At 46.5% G+C, this 21,231-nt stretch overlaps 2 protein-coding genes and 1 long non-coding RNA gene across 5 annotated transcripts in view; 2 read left to right on the forward strand and 1 right to left on the reverse strand.

Moving 5' to 3' along the window:
- Arfgef2 (ADP ribosylation factor guanine nucleotide exchange factor 2) overlaps positions 1 to 7,465 on the forward strand; it is an 83,371-nt gene extending 75,906 nt beyond the window's left edge. The window contains 6 exon segments of the mRNA XM_059261930.1: positions 2,421 to 2,589; positions 3,962 to 4,100; positions 5,974 to 6,052; positions 6,054 to 6,074; positions 6,076 to 6,093; positions 6,882 to 7,465. Of these exon segments, the coding sequence (XP_059117913.1) occupies positions 2,421 to 2,589; positions 3,962 to 4,100; positions 5,974 to 6,052; positions 6,054 to 6,074; positions 6,076 to 6,093; positions 6,882 to 7,058 (603 nt within the window). The 3' untranslated portion in view covers positions 7,059 to 7,465.
- Positions 7,466 to 16,430: 8,965 nt separating this feature from the next.
- On the reverse strand, positions 16,431 to 19,098 carry LOC131909972 (uncharacterized). Of its 2 annotated transcripts, none has more exons than XR_009378957.1 (2): positions 18,536 to 19,098; positions 16,431 to 17,578 (listed from the first exon to the last, which is right to left on the reverse strand). It is a non-coding gene; the product is annotated as an uncharacterized LOC131909972 (long non-coding RNA). The 2 variants fall into 2 exon arrangements; XR_009378956.1 differs by having other exon boundaries at positions 18,340 to 19,098.
- Positions 18,749 to 21,231, forward strand: part of Cse1l (chromosome segregation 1 like) — a 49,830-nt gene continuing 47,347 nt past the window's right edge. Inside the window, exon 1 of one of the 2 annotated variants that reach the window (XM_059261931.1) lies at positions 18,749 to 18,944. The gene's annotated coding sequence lies outside the window, so the exon portion shown is untranslated. Of the gene's footprint in view, positions 18,945 to 20,474; positions 21,122 to 21,231 lie in introns of those variants that run through there. The other variant, XM_059261932.1, reaches the window with a different exon arrangement.

Raw genomic sequence — 21,231 nt, forward strand, 5'->3', positions numbered from 1 at the left:
TCAATCTGTCCTTTTTTTTTTTTTTTTAAAGTAAGCAGGTCAGTCCTTTGTTTTTACAAAGGCATGCAGACCCTGTCATTTGAGAGTGTTTTGAGCCCTATGAAAACAGTACCGTGGTCATCAGCAATCCCCATCATCCCACTTTCCTGACTCTGCAAGTTATTCATTGACTTTCTGTCTCTGGATTTGCCTGTTCAGAGAATCTCTTATAAAGAGAGTACAGAGAGTGTGAACTTTGGGGTGTGGTTCTTTAATTTAGCAGAATGTTTTGAGTTCATGTGTCTTACACAGCATAGCAGTATTTCTTTTACATATGGCCAAATAACATCCTGCTGTGGCCGTTTCCCAGCACAGCTGCTCCTCTGGCCATTCTGACTGATACTGGGTGTGGAAGTGCTTGCCGGTAATCCCAACACTCCAGAAGCTAAAGCAGGCAGGCCACTGCATAGCAGTACTCTTACTCATTAAAAAAGAGAAATGTCTCAACCCCCTGCCCCCCATGGTGTCTTTAACAATAGAGTCTTACCATCTAATTTGGTGAGCACTTCACTTTAAAATTACTGTTAAACTCATAAGTTATATGTATATGACACATGCTTATTCCCTATCAGATATGACCAAAAACTCCTCCCCCTTTCTACATGTGTTTTCAGTTTTTGGTTTTGGTTTTTTGTTTTGTTTTGTTTTCCCCAAGACAGAGTTTCTCTGTGTAGCCTTGGCTGTCCTAGAACTTGCTGTGTCACAGAAATCCACTTGCCTCTGCCTCTTGAGTGCTGGGATCAAAGGAGTGTGCCATCACCACCTGGCTTGTTTGTTTTTTTGAGATAGGCTCTCATGTCTCCCAAGACTAGCATTGAACTTGCTTCCTAGCCTAGGCTGGCCTGTGTTCCCAGCCCCCTGCCTTTACATCCCCAGTGCTAGGGTTATAGGTGCACGCCACCATACTTAGCTATAGAACTATGTTTTAAGAGTTTTTGTGAGTTTTGTTTTGTTTTTAATTTTATGTGTATGAGTGTTTTGCCTGCATGTGTATCTGTGCACAAAGTGCCTGCTGCCCAAGGAGGCTAGAAGAGGTCGTCAGATCCCCTGGAACTGGAGTTACAGCCGGTTGTGAGTTGGCATGTGAGTGCTGGCAATCAGCCAGTGCTCTTTCCTGCTGAACCCTCTTTCCAGGGTTTTTAGAGGGTTATATAAGTGACCAGGTGTGGTGGTGCACACCTCTAATCCCAGTGCTCTGGAGGCAGAGGCAGGTGGGTCTGTGTGAACTTAAGGCTGGCCTGGTCTACAAAGTGAGTTCCAGACACCCTGTCTCAAAAGAAAAGAATGCTTCACATAAGGTTTACTCTTAGATCTTCAAACGTGTTTTAGTCCTTTCTTGTTTACTGTCTAAGGTGGGAACCCAGTTTTTGTCTCTGTGTGTGATGGTCACATGTCCTCAGCACTACTTTATGGCAGTCTTTTCTTTCCCCAGTGAATTTTCCAGGCCCTTGTGTCAGAAGTCACTTTACCAATAATATAAGGGCTATTTCTTGTGTCTTCATGCTGTTTAATTCATCGGCATCTACCTGTGTACCAGCACCACGCTAACCAGATTACTGTAGCTTTTTAGTGTGTTTTGGAAGCTGGGAATGTCAGCCCTCCAGTCTTGTATGTTTTCAAGATTTCTCTGCCAATCAGGAGTTTAGAATCAGCTTTTTAAATTAGGGCCTTGCTGTACAGCTCAGACTTGACCTGGAACTCACTGTGTAGCCCAGGCTAGTCCTGATCATCCTGTCTCAGCTGGGATAACAGGTGTGTGCCAGCACATCTGGTGTCAGCTGGGATTTTGATAAAGACTGCTCCAGAGTTTCGTTTAGAGCAACTCAGAAAGTTTTATGATCTTCCCTCCTCAGCCTCTTATGAGGAGGATGGCCAATTCCTAGAAATTTCCAGAAATATAAAATCTCCAAACATGTGTCAGGTTTTAGGCTGCACATGCACTAACAGTTTGGAGCACTCTACACATGTTTAACCAGTCTTTCCTTTGGGACTGAAGGCTGTCGCTGGGCTTGAGTGATCATCTGATCATCTGACTGAGCTCAGAGAACCGTGCGTTTAGCGCTTTTCTCCCTGGCTTTGTTATACTTGGGACTCTGGCCTTCTGTCACATTGATCACATTTGAAAAGAGAAAAACACAGTGCTGTAGTGTGGTGCTGAAAGCACACCCTCTGCTTATGCAGCAGATAGTTCTGACAACATGGAAACTTGGGCTCCCCAGCCCACCGCCACACAACCACTCAGGATGTACCCAGAGACAGACTCAGAGTGGAAACACTCCAAGGATGGTTCTAGGAGAGTTGAACTGCCCTGTCTGTCTGCCATCACATTGCCTCAGTCCCTGCTAAACTCTTCACTCAGCCATCTTGTCTCTCCCCTCCAGCAAGACACACTAGATGCAGATATCCACATCGAGACGGAGAATCAGGGCATGTACAAGTTCATGTCTTCCCAGCACCTCTTCAAGCTGTTGGACTGCCTGCAAGAGTCCCATTCGTTCTCCAAGGCCTTCAACTCCAACTATGAGCAGAGAACTGTCCTCTGGAGAGCAGGTAAGGCACACAGACAGGCTTGTGACAGGCTACACCAGCCACCATCCGGAAAGGCCAAGCCTTTGGAGAGTTCTGATACTTTATTATTTTTTTAATTTATTTTTGTTTGTTTGTTTGTTTGTGTGAGTGTTTTGCCTGCATATATGTCGGTGTACTACATGCCTGGTGTCCAAGGTCAGAAGAGGGCACTGCATCCCCTCGGAATGAAGTTACAGACAGCTGTGAGCCTCTATGTGGTGCTGGGTACTGAAGTTGAGTACTCTGGAAGAGCAGCCAGTGCGCTTAACCACTGAGCCATCTCTCCAACCTATGTGCTATATTTTTATGATATTTTATGTGATATATATATATATTTTTTTTTCCTCCAAGGGTAGAGAGTGGTGGAGTCTTAAAATTTAAAACTTTGCAGAAACACACTATAAACTTTTGTTAACATCCCTTAACCCTCTCCTCAGATACCTTGTTTTGTTGAAACAAAATTGGTTTTGCTATCAGTCCTGGCTAACCTAGAACTTGCTGGTAGCACAGGCTAGTCTGAAACACACGTTAATCCCCCTCTCTCAGCCTCTTAATGACTGAGATTATGGGTGTGTGCCACTATGCCTGACTCCGAGTTCTTTGTTTGTTTGTTTCGTATGGGTTTTTTGTTTTGGTGTTTGGTTTTTGGTTTCTTTTTGGTTTAATGATGCAGGGTTTCTCTGTATCCTGGGTATCCTGGAACTCACACTATGTGGAACCTCAGAGACCTGTTTGCCTCTGCCTTCAGTACTGGGATTAAAGGGAATTCTCTCTCTCTCTCTCTCTCTCTCTCTTTTTTTTTTGTTTTTTTGTTTTGTTTTGTTTTGTTTTGTTTTTTGCTTTTTGTTTTTCAAGACAGTGTTTCTCTGTGTAGCTTTGGAGCCTGTCCTGGAACTTGCTCTGTAGACCAGAGTTCCGCCTACCTTTACCTCCCGAGTGCTGGGATTAAAGGCATACGCCACCGCCACCCAGTGGGAATTTTTTCTTAAAATTTAAAAAATTATTGTGGTCTTGAAAAAAAATTGTTGTGGTGCACGTGTGTTATGTGGGTCAGGAAACAAATTTGTGGAGTCAACTCAGGTCTCCAGGCTTACAGAGTAGTGCTTTTACCCGCTGGGCCCTCCTGCCAGCCTGAGCGCTAGAATTCTGAAGAGCTGTTGGATCTGAGATGAGACCAACGGATTTCCCAAGCCAACTGGAGGAAACAGTGCATCTGCATGGGTCGCCTGGAGAGTCCTGACCACCACCATCCGCCTCACATTTTCTTGGTGTGACTAGAGGACTGTCTCCCGTGGCAGCTCAGTGCTGTCCAGGCTGGTAACGTGCACTATTGACCTGATTGCCTTATCTCTAGGCTTCAAGGGCAAGTCTAAACCCAATCTTCTCAAACAAGAAACCAGCAGCCTGGCCTGTTGTTTGAGGATCCTGTTTAGAATGTATGTCGATGAGGACCGCAGGGATTCCTGGGGCGAAATACAGCAGCGACTTTTAACGTAAGATTGTTTTCCCATTAATTTCTCATCATAATTCTGTGAATTGAAAAGAATAGGAGAGCCAGGTGTGGTAGCACACACTTTTTATCCTGGACTTGGGAGGCAGAAGTAAGTGGATCTCTTTGAGTTGCAGGCCAGCCAGGGTTAGAGATACACCTACTCAGCAACACTCCATGACTGGCTTCCTTCTGCTGCCTCGTCTGTTTCAGGTCCTGAAATCCTAAGCAAGTAGGCAGGGCCATTCCTTTGCATTCCGACCCTCCCTGGAGCTGTAAAAAGTGCTCTGACTTCTGAGTGCTAAGACTGAGGGAGTCCTGGCTCTGGCTGGCATCCAGGGTGGGTAGGTTACTGTCCCTCCTGGGAGGAAGTCCAAGGAGTTACTGTCAGCCCTAGCATCCTTTCACATCCTGTCACTCCTTCTTTCCAGGAAGACACTAGGCCAGTTTCTGCGCACTTCCTGGGCATCACCAAAAGGCTGGTGAGCCTCATGTTTTGTATTTCTCTTTGATGCTGGGGTGTGAATTTGGCCTTGCACAGGCTAAGTACACGCTCCACCACTGAGCTGCACCTCAGGTCCCCCAAGCCTCCTTTTACTCTTCGGAAATATGTAGTAGCACAGCATTGACCCCCTGCAGTAAGGCGGCAGTCTGCAACACAGCTAGTAGCAGCACACAGGAACATCATTCTGTGGATCTTAACTGTCCAGTTGGTGTATCAATTTTCAATATATTGATCTAGTGTATTCCAGATAGCCATTTGGGGAGGAGGGGATGAGTACATAGTGCAGTGGTAGAGTACTTGCCTACCATGCATGACACCATAGGTACATTTCCTAGCATTGCATGAACATACACATTCACACACACACACACATACACACACACACACACACACACACACACACACACACACACACACACACACACGAGAGGAAGGGGGAGAAATTGGCTATAAAATATTGTCATGTGTCCTTTAAAATGATGGAATTCTTTTCTTCTTTTTCATTGTAATAATTTTATGCCCCTTCCAGTTGTTCGGACGGTGAGAATATTTTAATAGACTTTTGTTTGGTCTTTTGAGATAGGATCTCACGTAGCCCAAGCTGCCTCAAACTGACATGTAACCAAGGATGACCTTGAACTCCTAGTCTCCTGCCTGTTGGGATTGCAAGTGTGTGCCACCACAACCAGCACTAATAAATTTTGACTGAAAGGAGAATTTACTTAGTTAAAGGAGATACAATGGGGGGTTGGGGATTTAGCTCAGTGGTAGAGCGCTTCCTTGGGACAGAGTCTCCCTATATACCACCTAAGGCTGGTCTTGAACTCATAATTTCCTGCCTCACTCTCTCCTTACCCAGGTCATTTATTTATTTATTTTATTTATTTATTTTTTTGGTTTTTCGAGACAAGGTTTCTCTGTGTAGTTTTGGTGCCTGTCCTGGATCTCACCCTGTAGACCCAGGCTGGCCTCACTCGAACTCACAGGGATCCACCCTGCCTCTGCCTCCGGAGTGCTGGGATTAAAGGCGTGCCCACCACCAGCCCCAGCCCAAGTGATTTCTTACATCAAGCCTAAAGCGTAGCTCCTCAGCATCTGTCAGGGTTGCCGCATAACATTTAAGTCTGGAACAATTTCACGTGGTTACAGGGTGAGGACGGGGAGACAGTTAATAACAGTAAAGAAGTACTCTTGTGCTTCGTGTGCTACAGACTGACCAAGCTTCACACTGGTCATTGCCAGAGCCATATGACAGAAGAAATGAGGACCTGGTGGTTTGTCCGGGCTGGCACAGCCAGTTAGGTGTTCAGTAGGGCATTGAAGGATGTGAAGTGCCAGCTACTGTCTTGACATGCCTGTCTCTTAATTCTAGGGTTTGCAGCGAAGCGCTTGCCTATTTCACCACCGTGAACTCGGAAAGCCATCGGGAAGCATGGACGAACCTCCTGCTGTTTACTTCTAACCAAAACCCTCAAAGATAAATGACGAAAAGGTACAGTGAACTCTAATGTCTCCGGCAGGCTCTAGTCGGGTTAGGTGCTTTTCCTCCAGTGGAGAGGACTGTTGAAGACAGTTCATTAGGAAAGTGGGTGCCTCCAGATAACAGGGCTTTTCCCAAGAACCCCAGCTGGGAAGGGATGAAGTGTGGACCATGTGTGTGGCCGGCCGTTGGGGATAGTGCTAATGGTCTCAGTACAAGAAGACAGGCTTGAGATTGTGAGTGGTGATGTAGACTATAAGCCCCCTTTATGGAGTGAAAGAAGCCTGTTGGGAACAGCAAGACTACTATAACTAAAAGAAAATCAATACCATTAAAATGGGGGTGGGAGGGCGTTGTGGATGTTTTGTGATAGGGCCTCATACAGCCCAGGCTAGCCTAGGACTCCCTGTGAGCTGAAGATTATCTGGTCCTTCTGCCTCTACTTCTGCAACTGTAGGATTTACTTCTTTGCTTTGTGTGGTGCTGGGGATTGAACCCAAGGCTTCATGCATGCTAGGCAAGCACTCTACTAACTTAAGTTACACCCAGGTCTCGTTTTCATGAGAACAGAGTCTTGCTATGTAGCCCAGACTGGCCCAGAACTTGCAGTCTTCCTGTTTTAGTCATATACCACATCATCCAGCTAAAATAAGTTTTAGCTGCAGCAAATTTTAATTGTAAGAAAAAGCAGCAGCAGTGTTATAGAACATCGTCATTTAGATTGAGATAAATACCTTTGGAAAACTGGTGCAAAAAAATTATCCCTGTCTGACTTGGCTCTCTGCTTTCCGTGTTGCAAGTTCAAAGCACACGCGTCAGTGTACTACCCCTACTTGTGTGAAATCATGCAGTTTGACCTGATACCTGAGCTCCGCGCAGTTCTTCGGAAGTTCTTCCTGCGGATAGGCCTGGTGTATAAGATATGGGTTCCAGAAGAGCCGTCACAAGTGCCAGCAACATTGTCATCGATGTGGTAGCACTGGCTCCCACGGTCACTGCTGTGGTTCTGCAGAGTATTCATCATGCCATCCTGACTGGCAAACAAGGAGCCACCCACCCTGTTGGAGTTCAGACCTGGATAGCAGTGACCTGTCCACTGGCCTCATCACAGTCCCCAGCGTCGGCTCCTGGTGTCTCGTTACACCATTGCACACCAGTAACACAGTGGTGGGGTCAGTTCACCATCTGTCATTCCATTTTGCTGACTGAACTGTCAAATCTGTTGTAAAACCATAATTTCCTCGCAGAGCTCCAAAACTGGCAATAAATGTTTTGTCAGAGGAAGTCACTCTCCTTGGAAGTAATGAACATCGCTGTATAGATTCGTGTTTATTAGAGAGTATGTTAATAAAATTCCTTGTAACGGCTAACTGCCACCTAAGTACACTGGGTGTTTTGTTGTTTGAATGTATTAGAGAAGTTTGAATGTTTGTGTCAGTTTGGGGTCAGCCTAGTTAGATTAAGAAAGGTAGGAAAAGAGGGTTATTTCTTATGCTTTGTTATTGTCTGAGTGATCTCTAAAGTATTTTACAAAGTTATATTATTGAAGATTTGATTAAAGGCAGAGTGTAGTAGACTTAGAGAGCTTGCAAGGTTTGAAGAAAATGTAGTGCCTCACGGCTCCCTGTTTTAGTAACGTGGGGAGACAAAGTCTGTAGAAAAAAAGAATTTAATGAAGGTGTTAGCCTTCCTTGAAGTATTTGTGGGTGGGTGTTCTGTTAAATTTCCAGAATGCATTGTGCATCTCTCTGAAATCTCTAATCTGAAGTAGTAATGAAAAGGAACAGCTGACCCAGAGTTTATCTTTGAGTAAGCTTTTTTAGTTTTTTCCTCAGCAGAGTGAGTGTGAAAGGGACTGTCAGAGCAGGGGACAGTAACTTAGTGTAATAAGGGTCACTCCGCTGCCCCCTCAGCCATGTCTTGAGTGGAACTAGAGCTACTGTGGGCCAGCACAGCTGGACTGTGACAACGGCCAGGGGTGGCACTTAGAGCTTCTGTTAGCTTGAGCCAGGAGCTGGAGTCTTTGGCAAGATTAGATTCTGGGGTCCTTACATTGGTAATGGTGCCATGCCTAGAACCGCAGCAGAGTGGATTCTGAGTGCTCCCACACCCACAGCAGCCAAGCTAGAGGAAGCTTAATCGATTTGGAGCCCATGAGAAAGGGAACACACGACTCCTTGTCTGCCCTCTCCCACTGCTCACCTGGAGCAGCACTGAGTGCTAGGCCGTGTCATGAAATGCAGTAGAGACCTTCAGACTTCTGCCTGCATCGAGTCCTACAAATTGGGGTTGTAGTATGTCAACTCTGGTGCCTTAGAATAGTCGTCCCTTGGGAGTGCGTCTGTGGAATTGGACCCTTTTTTCTTTCTAGAGAGGGAGTCCTGGTGCTTTTGCTGTTTTTTCCCTCTTGTTTTGACAGCCTTGCCACATGTTCAGTTTGGTCAGCAGAACTTGTATTTGTGCTTTTTTCCCCCCAAAAAAAGTATTATAATTTTTCTACCAAAGAAAAAAAAGCAGGTTGAGATTATTACCAACACACATCAGTTGAGAGGGCTGTGTACCTCGAAGGACAGGACTGTGGGAGAATGTTAGTGGAAGTGGAAGTGTGAGCACATTTGACTGATGTGTCTTGGAGTCTGTTACATCTTTTGCTGCACTATAAACCTGCGCCTGAGATGTTCTGCCTGGTGTTGCCACTCAGCATGACCTCAGCTATCAGTGGTCCCTGCAGTATTTGTATCACACATGTAATCAGGGAACATGCATGCATGTTCAGTGGGTGCATCCTGCCTAAACTGTGTCCCTGACTGGTGGCTTCATTCCACCCATCTACATTAGTCATGTGCCCCCAGTGTTCCCTGCCTCCTCTGTCATTTTTGCTCTTTACAGGGTAGGGAGTGTGTCCGTGCATTTTCTTACTTGCTGAGGTTTTCGGGCTTGAATTTCTTTATAATTTTGTTGTATAAAAAGATTGACTTTTCTGAATGATGCATTTGAATTGTACAGCAATAGATCTTTTAAAAACAGTGTAAAACCATTCAGGGTAATTTTTCTTGTCAGTGGTATCCCTGACCTCCAGAAACAAGCCATTCGGTATAAATTCTGTGTGGTGAACAAGTCTAGCCTTTCTCATGGTAAATGTAGCTTGAGCCCACTGGGCACCAGTGCAGAGTGAGAGCACTGTATCCTCACAGGCAGATGCTGGCTGGCTGCAGCACAGAGGAGGGAGGGTGGAGCATCTTCCAAGGCTTTATTTCTTTATCAGAATGCTTTAAGTGTTGGTCGTATGTGCCGGACTCTCTAAAGAAGTTTCTGTTCCCAAGCTGCTGTTCCGAGCAGTTCTGTTGTCTGTTAAGGAAATCACCAGCTTTGGCATCTGAGCAACAAACAGAGAGTGGGGTGTGATGTCTGATGTGCACCTCCAGAGTCAGACACACCTTCTTCCATCATCGTGTACAATGAAACCAGATATTGGGAAAGTTGTATAGTAATATCTAGAAATACAATACTTTCTTCCAGCAGGTGACTTTTGTACAAAATTCAGAAAAAATGTAAAGACACCACCACCCTAAAAAACAAACAAACCATCTTTTTGTTGTTGTTGTTTTGTGATCATGGCTGTCTGTTTAGTTGTTTTCTGGTTATTAAAGCACGTGCTGACACAGGCAAGTGTGGCCGCCCCACTCAGGTGTTTGTTGCTGCAGTGCTAGTGGATCCTCCTGCACTCTGTCTCACTGTGGTAAGGGAGACACAGCTAACGCCCGCGTGACACCTGGAGTTGGACTGCCAGCAGCTTGGTGGTTTGGGAAGCAAAAAAACCAAAGCTGAGCATTGTAAAGAATGAATCCATCTGAAAATCCTTGCTCTCAGAAAATGACACCCATCAAATGTGTGGTTTTTCTCAGTGTTCTAATTTTTTAAAAAATTTTATCTTGCATATTTGCATCAAACATTTCTTTATGTGCAAAATGTATGTTTTTCCTCTTTAAAAATGCCTAAAAGTTAGTTACTAGCTACTTTGATTTCATCTACACACAGTGATTAAGTGCATTTAATATTGATAATTTAATGAAAAGCATTCCTTGTCCAATGGATGTAAACATTTTTGGAAGAATAAAGCAGAATTATATAATATGAAATGCTATGTAAAGTTTTCTATGTAAAAATATTATGTATAATACTGTTAAATACCCCATGCTTTGATCAGGTGGAAAATCAATAAAGTTTTAAAAAGTAAAGCTGCTCCCAATGTCATAATTTATAGTCTGTCAAGCCGTATAGGTTGGGCTAGTTTGAATTTGTTGCCGGGGCAGTTGCAAACTTGTAGTTTCCAGTTGATAGTGGTGCTTGCTCCAGGCAGAGAAGATTGCTTAGGTGAAAGTGTTTGATCTGCAAGCCTGGGGAGCTGTCTGACCCCTAGGGTCCACGTCAAGGTGGAGACAGAGACCCCACTCCACAAAGGTTCCTCTGGTCTCCACACTTGGTGCTCCACACACCCACACAGTAATAAAATAAAAATTAAAGTAGAAGGCAGGAAATATGCATGATAGCGGTCCTGACCCATCATTGTCTCGGCTCCACTTCCTCACAAGGTAGTCTGTAAAGTGTGTGGTGGGGTCCCCTGTGGCTGGTCCAGGCTAACGGCGTTTTCTTTTCCTAACGTGAGATTCCCGGAGAACTCTAACTCCTTGGGGTCCGTTGTTTGGGTAGGCTGACAGTCACAGTGTGTCATCCTCAGGCTTATTGCACAGCGGCTGTGAGTTCAAGACTGCAACAGCCAGGCCATGCTCAGGAGACAGCATCTTGCAACACTCTCCTTCTCCAGCTCTTCCTTCTTCCATGAGCCCTCGAGTGTTGAAGGGAGATGGTAATACTGATGACCCTTTTGATGGTAAGGGTTGAGCTCCAGAGGAAAGGCAAGACAGATGTTCTGTCACTGAGCTATATTCCAATCTTTTTTTTTAGAGAGTATTGCATTTATCCCAGGCTGGCCTCGAACTTGATATGTATCAGCAGATGGCCTTAAACTTCTGATTCTCCTTCCCCCACATACCCAGTGCTGGCATTGTGACGGGTGCACTGCACTGGTTTTTATGCTGTTCTGGGGATCGAATCCAAGATTTCATGCATGCTAGCCAAATACTCTACCAATGAGCTCTAACAACAGCTTCAAAGGTAGAATTCTCTGGGCAGTGGTGGCACATGCCTTTAATCCCAGCACTTGGGAGGCAGGCAGATCTCTGTGAGTTTGATGCCATCCTGATCTACAGAGTGAGTTCCAGGACAGCCGGGGCCACACAGACAAACTCTGTCTCAAGAAAAAAAAAAAGAACAAAAACAAACCAAACAAAGGTAGAATTCTCAGGCTCCTCCAAGCTGCACACCAACCAACACGTGGCAGCGTGGGAGGACTGGCCCATGGCCGTCATTGTTTCCACCTCAACCTTCCATCTATACTGCAAAGCTCTGGGGGTGTGTGTGTGTTTACATCTGTGTGTATGTGTATTATCCTCTTCCTCCTAGCACACGTGTGTGTGTGTGTGTGTGTGTGTGTGTGTGTGTGTGTGTGTTTGTGTGTGTGTGTGTGTGTGTGTGTGTGTGTGTGTGAGAGAGAGAGAGAGAGAGAGAGAGAGAGAGAGAGAGACCCTCTTTACATCTGTGTGTATGTGTATTACCCTCTTCCTCCTAGCACACACCCCCTAGAAGTTGCTGACCAAGTGGTCTCCACAGACCCATGACACTTCAGGAAGACCGCAAAGGGTCCCCTCTGGCTGAGCTAACCTACTTACTTGGCCTGTGGACAGAGGGCCTGTGAGGAGGGAGAAACTAGAACAGGGCTGGAATGAAGCCTTCTAAGGAGGGGGCTGGTCTCAGGAAGCACCACCTGTGGCAATGAGGATTGGGGAATGATGGTGTTGGGGAAGGTTTCATGAAAAATATGGGTGGGCCTGAGGGTCGTATGCAGCTCAACAGTAGAGTACATGCTTAGCATGCATTGAGATCCTGTGTTTACCCTTTAACACTAGAAAACCCAAAAATGACCACGCCTGGTGGTGCATGTCTGCAGTCTCAGCTACTCCATTTATTTGGTCGGCTGGTTGTGACAGGGTCTTAGTCTGTAACTCAGGCTGGCTTGAACTCGTAGCAATACCTCTACCTCTGTCTTTCAATTGCTGGAAGTCCAGGAGCACACCACCAGACCTGGTTTTATAGAGCACTGCGAATGAAACCCAGGGGTTAGTAGATGCTAGACAAGCAACTGAGCTACATCTGCAGCAGCTAAAAGCTTACTTTAAAAAACTTTTCTTTTTTCTTTTTCTTTTTCTTTTTTTTGGTTTTTCGAGACAGGGTTTCTCTGTGTAGCCCTGGCTGTCCTGGAACTCACTCTGTAAACTAGGTTAGCCTGGAACTCAGAGATTCCCTTGCCTCTGCCTCCCAAGTGTCAGTTAAAAAGCCTGCAGCGCCATGCCTGGCCCTCAAACAAATTTGTTTTGTTTTTTTAAGATTTATTTATTTATTATGTATACAGTGTTCTGCCTGCATGTATGCTTGCATGCCAAAAGAGGGCAGCAGATCTCATTACAGATGGTTGTGAGCCACCACGTGGTTGCTGGGAATTGAACTCAGGACCTCTGGAAGAGCAGCCAATGCTCTTAACCTCTGAGCCATCTTTCCAGCCCTCAAACAAATTTTTTTAATGACACTCTTTATGTACATGCAAACGAGTATGCTATGGCACACGTGGAGCTGACTGGACATCTTGCAAGACTGAGTTCTATTCTTCAATCATGTGAATCCTGGGGACCAAACTCTGGTTGTCAGGCTTAGTGCTGTAGTGGTATTTGCTCCGCCCATGACCTTGGGCTATAGGCCGGAAGGAGGCGGTACTTCCTGACATTGCAGTGACCTCTTATAAGGGAAGGGAGAAGGGTTACATGCCCCTTCTCCCTGCTCCTGCCTGTGAGGTGGGCTCGCTCCCGGTCAGATCAGAGGACGACTTCAACTGTCTACTCCGTTCTGTATTCATGAGTGTATTTCCTCAATTTATATCTTAATAAATTCTGTTATCCATTTAATAGACTCACGTGGATTGATCTTAATACGGTGGCAAGTACCATTAGCCACTGAGCCACCTAAGAAGCCCCACCCAACTTTTCATTTTTAAAATAGGGAACAGAAAAGTCAAGCTCAGGCCTGTAGCCCCAGTACTTGGTAGATAGAGCAGTGGATCAGGAGTTGAAGGTCAGGTGGTCCACATAGGCCAATCATGAGAACTGACCCCAAAAGCCCAAAATAAGCCAGGCATGGTGGCATAGGCGTGTAATCCTAGCACTTAGGCCAGCCTAGGCTACAGAGTGAGTCACTGTCTCTAAACCAAAACCAAAACCAAACAAAGAAGCAGCAGCAGACGATACAAACATCACATCGTTGTTTTCTATGCAGCTCACATCCTGTGCTGGACTCAGTGATGTTTCTGCCACATGGACTGTACTCGGTAAGAACTAAAGGTCACTCTTCGTTGTTAAAAGATTTATTATTTGATGTAAATGGGTGTTTTGCCTGAATGTATTTGGGCGTCACATGAGTGCAGTGCCTATGGCGGCCAGAAGAGGGCGTTGGACCCATGGAACTGGAGTTATGGACAGTTGAGAGCCACCGAGTGGTGCTGGGATCTGAACCAGTCTTCTTCAAAAGCAGCAACAGTGCTTCGCTGCTGAGCTATCTCTCTAGCCTTCCACCTCTATTTAAAACAAACAAAGACCCCAATGGGATGCGTCTTGATTTTAGCGATGGCCCCTCTCTCTCCTCAGTTGGGCTTTAAATGTGAGATGGAGCCAAAAGACAGGTTCTCAGCAAGCACAAGAGATATGCCCTTCTGAATGCAAATAAAGGTGGCTTTCCCATGGAGCATCTCTTCAGGGTGATTTTCCATACTTTACAGATTGTTTTCTCGGTATTTGGAAACAAAGACAACAGTATGCAGGAATACTTGGAATTCTGCTCGGTTATCGCCTTTGTTCCCAACAGTCGATAGCAGTTGTAGTCAACACTAGGCAGAGGATAGGTAGTGGTGCTTGTTAGGGCTCACTGTGCACCACCAGATCAGCCTTTCTAAGGCACCCTCTTGCAGGGTTCTTCTGTTGCTACACAGAGAAACGGTGTGTGCCGGAAGGAGCTTATCCTCAAACAGACCTGACCATCTTGGCAAAGCTGCAGAGATATCGACTGATGTTAGATGCAGGACATCAGCCTGCCTTCGGGGTGTGTGTGTGTGTGTGTGGTGTATGTGTGGCATATGTGTGTGTTGTGCCTATGTGTGTGTGATGTGTGTGTATGTGTGGTGTGTATGTGTACTGTATGTATGCGGTGTGTGCATATGTGTGTGGTCTGTGTGTGTGTGATATTGAGACTGAGCATCAAATTGTAAGAAACCTTAAGTGTCTTTTTATCACACACTGTAAAACTTGTCTTCATGAAATTCAATTCAGATCTTTATTTCCTTTGTTTTCCTTCATTCCCTTTTTTTAATTTGTTTTGTTTTGTTTTGTTTGAGACAGGATTTCTCTGTTTAGTCCTGGCTGTTCTGGAACTCGCTCTATTGACCAACCTGACCTCAATTAGAATTAAAGGTGTGTTTAATCCCAGCACTCGGGAGGCAGAGCCAGGCGGATCTCTGTGAGTTCGAGGCCAGCCTGGGCTACCAAGTGAGTTCCAGGAAAAGGCGCAAAGCTACACAGAGAAACCCTGTCTCGGAAAAAATAATAATAATAAAAAAAAAGAATTAAAGGTGTGTACCACCATGCCTGGCTCTTCAGGGCCTTTTGAAACTAGCCAATCGAGAAAGAGTATGAGGTCAGACACCAGCCAATGAGGAAAAGACTCAGTTCCCACCTGCAGAGAATGAAAAACCAGCACACTTAGGCCCTCCCCACTCTGCTCTTCGTGAGCAACACGCTCTAGAATCCAGTTGAGCAGCAGTTCTCAACCTGGGGGTCAAATGGCCCTTTCACAGGGGTCACCTAAGACCATTAGAAAACATAGCCATTTCCAGTACAATTCAGTAGCAAAATTACAGTTATGAAGTAGCATCAAAAATAATGTTATGGTTAGGGTCACAACATAAGGAACTGTATTAAGGAAGGCAGAGACCCACTGGTCTAGACTCTAGAGTCCAGATCAAAGTAAAGTTTTGTCTTGAGGCATTTCAACTGGAGTGGCAGTCTCATACTTTAGGACCTTGAATTTATATTCCTAACAAAATCCAGCCAGGCTGTGGTAGCGCACGCCTTTAATCCCAGCACTCGGGAGGCAGAGCCAGGCGGATCTCTGTGAGTTCGAGGCCAGCCTGGGCTACAGAGTGAGTTTCAGGACAGGCTCCAAAGCTACACAGAGAAACCCTGTCTAGAAAAACCAAAAAAAAAAAAAAAAAAATCCACGGTCTTGCTTAGGCCAGCAATGCTCTGAGTTATATCTCTAGGTCTTATGAATGGCCCTCAAAGATGAAAGACAGGCAAATCATTAGCTTTCTACTTCCCAGGGCTAGAAGAAAATGAAACGAGAAGCAGATTAGTATGATTAAGATAATTGCTTACAGGCTGGTGGTGTAGCTCAGTGGTAGAGTGCTCACCTAACATGGAGGAGACATCAAGTTCAATCTCCAGCGACGATCATCTGTACTAATGCTGCAACAGTAAATGCACTGTATTTATACATGGCATTTTACCTATTCCTACATGAACACCCAACATGGGGGCCAGAGAGATGGCTCAGCAGTTAAAAACACTGGCTGCTCAATTCCCAGCTTCCACATGGTGGCTCACAACCATCCTTAATTTCCAGTTCCAAGGAAACAAACACCTTCTTCTGGCCTCCTTGGGTGCTGCATGCACATGGTGCACAGAAAATAAAAATAAAAAAACCTTAAAATAAATACCCAACACATCTTTATTGAGCAGCTTGGGTGTGCTAGGTACTGGGGTCACAGCTATAAACAACAGCAGTAAGCCCTAAGCTCTATCACTCATAAGAGCCCTGGGGCTGGTGGCTGATATTAATTGCAGAGACTTATAAATGCCAGACAGAAAGCATAATGGGGGCTGTTTCTGAGGGTGACGGCATTTGCTGCCAAGTCTGAGGACCCGAGTTCAATCCCTGGAACCCGCAAGCTGGACAGAACTGACTCTTACTGGTTGTGCTCTGACCTTCACACACGCACCATGGCACCCGCGTACCCCTCCCTACATAAACAAACAAACGTTTAAAAACATTTCAACTCAGAATGATGTAATTGTTGGTTTTAAATGCAGCTCTCGTTAACGTGCGAGAAAGGTCACGAGGCACGACAAAACCCAGGATCAGAGCTTTATTGGGGGTGGAGGGGGAGGACAGAAGAGAATGACCAGGCCTGTGAAAGATGTGCAGGTAGAGAGATAATGGGGGAGGAGGAGAGAGCAGAAGAGAGAGGAGGAGTGTGTGACTGGCTGTTTTGTTTTTTGAGACAGGGTTTCTCTGTATAGCTCTGGACCTTTCCTGGAACTCACTCTGTAGCCCAGGCTGGCCCTCGAGCTCACAGAGATCCGCCTGGCTCTGCCTCCTGAGTGCTGGGATTAAAGGAGTGCGCCTGTGCCGCTGCCACCCCCCCCACGGCGTGACTGGCTTTTTAAGGATTTCCCTGCACATGTGTAGGTGGGCCACATAGCTGGAGGAGTGGCAGAATCCTAATAATGAAATCAAGCCTGCTAGATAAGATACAGAATTCTCAGCCGGGCAGTGGTGGCACACACCTTTCATCCCAGCACTTTGGGAGGCAGAGGCAGGTAGATCTCTGTGAGTTTGAGGCCAGCCTGGTCAATAGAGCAAGTTCCAGAACAGCCAGCACTACACAGAGAAACCCTGTCTGGAAAAACAAAAACCAAAAAAAAAAAAAGATACAGAACGCCCAGTTTAATTGGAACCTTACATAAACAACACATACTTCTTTAGGGTAAGTGTTCTCAGGTGGTATCTATTATAAAAATAAGAGTTTGTTTTCTGAAATTCATGTCAAGTTGGGCAGCCTGTCTTTTACTCGCTAAATGGTGTGCTGCTGGATTAAAGTTAAGGTGAAGCGGGCAGTTTCAGAGAGTGGTAAAGCATCCCTGGGGAGCTGTCACTGCTCTGCAACCAAATGCAAAGGGAGCCAGCAGCCATCACCGGATCTAGAAGAGCAGAGCGGCCACGCAGAGGAAGGTGCAAGTATCAGTGCTGTGAGGTAAGCTTGAAGCTGGGAGGAACAGAGAAAGTGAGGTGAGCTGGCTGCTGAGGCCCCCTCATTTGGCCTTGTTTTTTTCTTATTACATTTCACTAGTTCGAAGTCTAGCTTAAGCAGACTTCCCAGCCTTCACTATTCTTCCTGGTGCTTGCCAGGCCGACGGTCACCCAGCTCTCTCCTGGCTTTTGAAAGGGTGAATTTTCCCGTTCATCCCAGTTATCTTCAAGTTGCCACCGGTTACATCATCTGAAAAAAAAATATTTTGAAAAAGGATCTCACTCCCTACTGTAGCATGAATCTTAAAAGTTCTTATTAATAAAATCAAACCTGAGCCAGGTATTGGGGTGAAATGCTGGAAGGTCAGAGAGACAGAACAAGCCACAGCTAACCCCACCTGGCCAACTTCTCAGCTGGTCTTGTTTCCTCAGACTGGAAGCCTCTGTGTCCTCATCCCAATGGCTCTCAGCTGAACTGTGCTGCTCAAAACCTAAAAGCTTAACCAGCCAAATGCCTCTAGTTCCTGGTCTTCACGCCTTATATACCTTTCTGCTATCTGCCATCACTCCCTGGGATTAAAGGCTGGCTTTCTGAGATTAAAGGAGTCACCATGCTTGGCTGTATCCTTGAACAGATGGATTTCTGCCTCTGGAATGCTAGGATTAAAGGCGTGTGCTACCACTGCCTATCCTAAGTATCTAGTGGCTTTTCTGTTCTCTGACCCCAGATAAGTTTATTAGGGTACACAATATTTTGGGGAACACAATACCACCACACACTACCTCTGACTGGCCTCAAATTCACTATGTAAACCACATTGGGTTCAAATATATGGTGATTCTCATGCCTCTGCCTCCTACGTGCCAAGTGATAACAAGCATGTGCTATCATGTCTGATACGCTTCTGAAATCCTTATAGGCTTCTAAAGTCGCGCGTGTGTGCGGGCGTGTGTGAGTGTGTGCGTGCGCTAGTTTTTGAGGCAGGATCTCTCATGGAAACAGGAGCTCACCGATTAGCTAGATGCTAGATTGGCTGTCCAATTAGCCCCATGGATCTTCCCATATCTGCTTTCCCAGATTCGGGATTACAATCAGGCAGCCCCAGGCTGGCTTTTATGTGGCTGCTGGGGATTCGAACTCATGCCTTCTTAATTGTGCAGCTATCCCTTAACCAAACCGAGCTATCCCTCTGCGTGAAATTCTTACTCATTCGGTTATTCTGCTTGTTCTAGAATGGACGGTCTCTCCCTTCTCTGGCGGGAACGAGCAAAGTCCATCCAACAGTTAAAAGCCACTAGGAGGCACTTGCAAAACCTGCCATGGTCTGCGCAAAGAAATCCAAACCAGCAACCTGCGTCAAAGGGCATGGACCCTTGTGACGTCACCGCAGAACAGAGCGGGGTTCCGATTGGCCCTTCAAGCCAGGGTGGGACCAAAAGCATCCCTGGCCCCGCCCCGAGTCTCGGCCTCGCTTGCACATGCGCTGTGGCCGCCACCTTTGCCGCCGCGCCATTTTGCCGGGGTTTGAATGTGAGGCGGAGCAGCGGCAGGAGTGGGTACCGTCGGCTGCAGCTCTCGCCTAGGGTTCCCTTCTCGGTCTCGGTGTCCCCTCGAGGTGAGGCATGGAGTGAGCAGAGTCACTGTGGGGACGCGACTGAGGGAGGGGACGAGCGCTGGGAAGTGGGTCCGGGCCTCTGGTTGAGGCCGCGCGCCGGGGCCTCCCCGCACGCCGCCTCGGGGCTGGGCCTGACCGCTCCGGGAAGCAGGGCAGCTGGAGTCTCGGCCTCACGCGAGCTCCCCCAGCTCCCGCCCCTTCCCTTCCAGCGCCTCGCTGATTGGCCGCGCCGCCGCCCTTCGCTCCTTAGGCGGCCGCTGATTGGTCGCGCCCGCGCGTCCGTTCTCGGCGCGCCGGGGCCCGCAGCGTGAGCCGTGTTCGGCGCCGAGGCCTGAGTTGGCCAAGCCGGTCTGGTCCCTGGTTTGGAAGGAGGCCAGAGATCACCACTTGGGTTTCGCGGGTCTTCGGCCTCCATCACGGTGGACCTGGGCCTCGGGGCCCTACCTGGCTGAGTCGTTCGTGCTCCTAGGACTTAACGAACGTACAGTCAATTGGGGTTCCCCTTCCTGGGCGCAGTGGCGAGCTGGCTAATCTGGTCTCTTTCATGCTTAGTCTCTCCCTAGGAGTGTAATTCAGAGCCAGTCGTTGCCTCTCTACGAAAATTTTAATGTTTTAATAATGTGATGCTGGGGGTGGATCCATATTCTCGCACATGTTGAGCAATCTCTTCCACTGAAATGGCATTTTCACCCTCACCTCAAACTTAGGATGCTTCACTTGCACACTTGGTTAAGTGGCTTTAAGGCACCACTGATTGTTGGCTGTGCTTCCAAGAGGTCTCACGTGAGCTGCCGTCCACCATCCATCCTCTCTCAAAGGCACTGTAGCCATGCTGACCTGCTCTTCCTAAGTATTCCCAGTCCCGTCCTGCCATGGAGTCCCCACCTTTTGTGATCTTAGAAGCAGCTAGCCTTGGGTCTTGGCGAGGCTACCCCCCTGACTTCCCCTCTTAGGCATCAGTTTTCATTTCTCGGTTCACATCATCCAGTTTTATTTGTTCCATAGCATTGACCTTATAGGTAGTTCTTACTTGTTTGTTTCTCATGTTTCTGCCCTGATGTAAGCTCTTCGAGGGTAACCTTTCTTGTTTGTTGCTGTGTCCCATGTATGTATGCAGGCCACAGGATGGATGCGCCTGTGGATATTTCATGAAGACACGGAAGGCCTTATTTTCTTTTTTCTTTTTCTAAGTTCTGGGTAAAGGATGACCTTAGATTCTTCTTTCTACAAGTGTATATTACCACACTCAGCTCTTTTTCACTTTCTTTCCATTTGCAGACAGGAATTTTTTTTTTTTTTTCCCTCTCTGACTTTGATTTCTAGTTGGGATTTGGGAAACCATTCTCTACCAGGGATTGGGTGGGTGAGAGCAGAACTCACTTGGTAGACCAGGCTGGCCTCGAACTCACAGAGATCCACCTGCCTCTGCCTCCCAAGTGCTGGGATTAAAGGCTTGTGCCACCACTGCCTGGCCAGGTTTTTTTATATTCTTTAGAAGAGTGCTGTTGGTGTCTGATCGTCCTCCTTGACTGCTGCTCCTTTTCCCTGGCTTCTAGACTTCCCTCTTTTAACAGTGGACTGTCTGTCATTCCCATTTAGAGACTGCCTTGGAGCAGAAAGTGTTATGAATCAGGCAGATTGAGTTAGACCTGTTTACCAATATGGGCATGTTCCCTTATTGTTGTTGCTACTGAATGGTGCTGGGCTGGCTTTAAACTGACAGAGATCCTCCTGCTTCTGCTTCTGCCTCCTGAGTGCTGGGACTAGAGGTGTGTACTACCACCACCCAGCAACACATTTCTTTAGTGAAACAAATTGGCATACTAAACAAGATTATTAAAAATTATATTTGTAATCTTAGGAAGTCTAGGCCAAGGTTTTTTTAAAGATCATTTTTATATGTACTACCGTGGTGCACATGTGGAAGTCAGTACTTTGGTGAGTCAGGTTCTTTCCTCCCACCTTGTGAGTGCTAAGAGTAGAACTCAGAGCTGGGTGGTGGTGGCTCATGCCTTTAATCCCAGCACTCGAAAGACAAAACCAGACAGATCTCTGTGAGTTCGAGGCCAGCCTGGGCTACAGAGTGAGTTCCAGGAAAGGCGCAAAGCTACACAGAGAAACCCTCGATGAACCAAAGAAAAAAAGAGTAGACCTCAGGTCATCCGGCCAGTGGACAGGTACTTTTACCCTTTGGGCCATCTTGCTGGTCTTACGGTCAGATTTTGTTGCCAGATGAGTTTGTCACATACTTGTAAGAAACCAAAATCCTTTCCATTAATTGATTTTG

Source organism: Peromyscus eremicus, chromosome 4 (assembly GCF_949786415.1).
Source record: "Peromyscus eremicus chromosome 4, PerEre_H2_v1, whole genome shotgun sequence".
NCBI classification, from domain to species: domain Eukaryota; kingdom Metazoa; phylum Chordata; class Mammalia; order Rodentia; family Cricetidae; genus Peromyscus; species Peromyscus eremicus.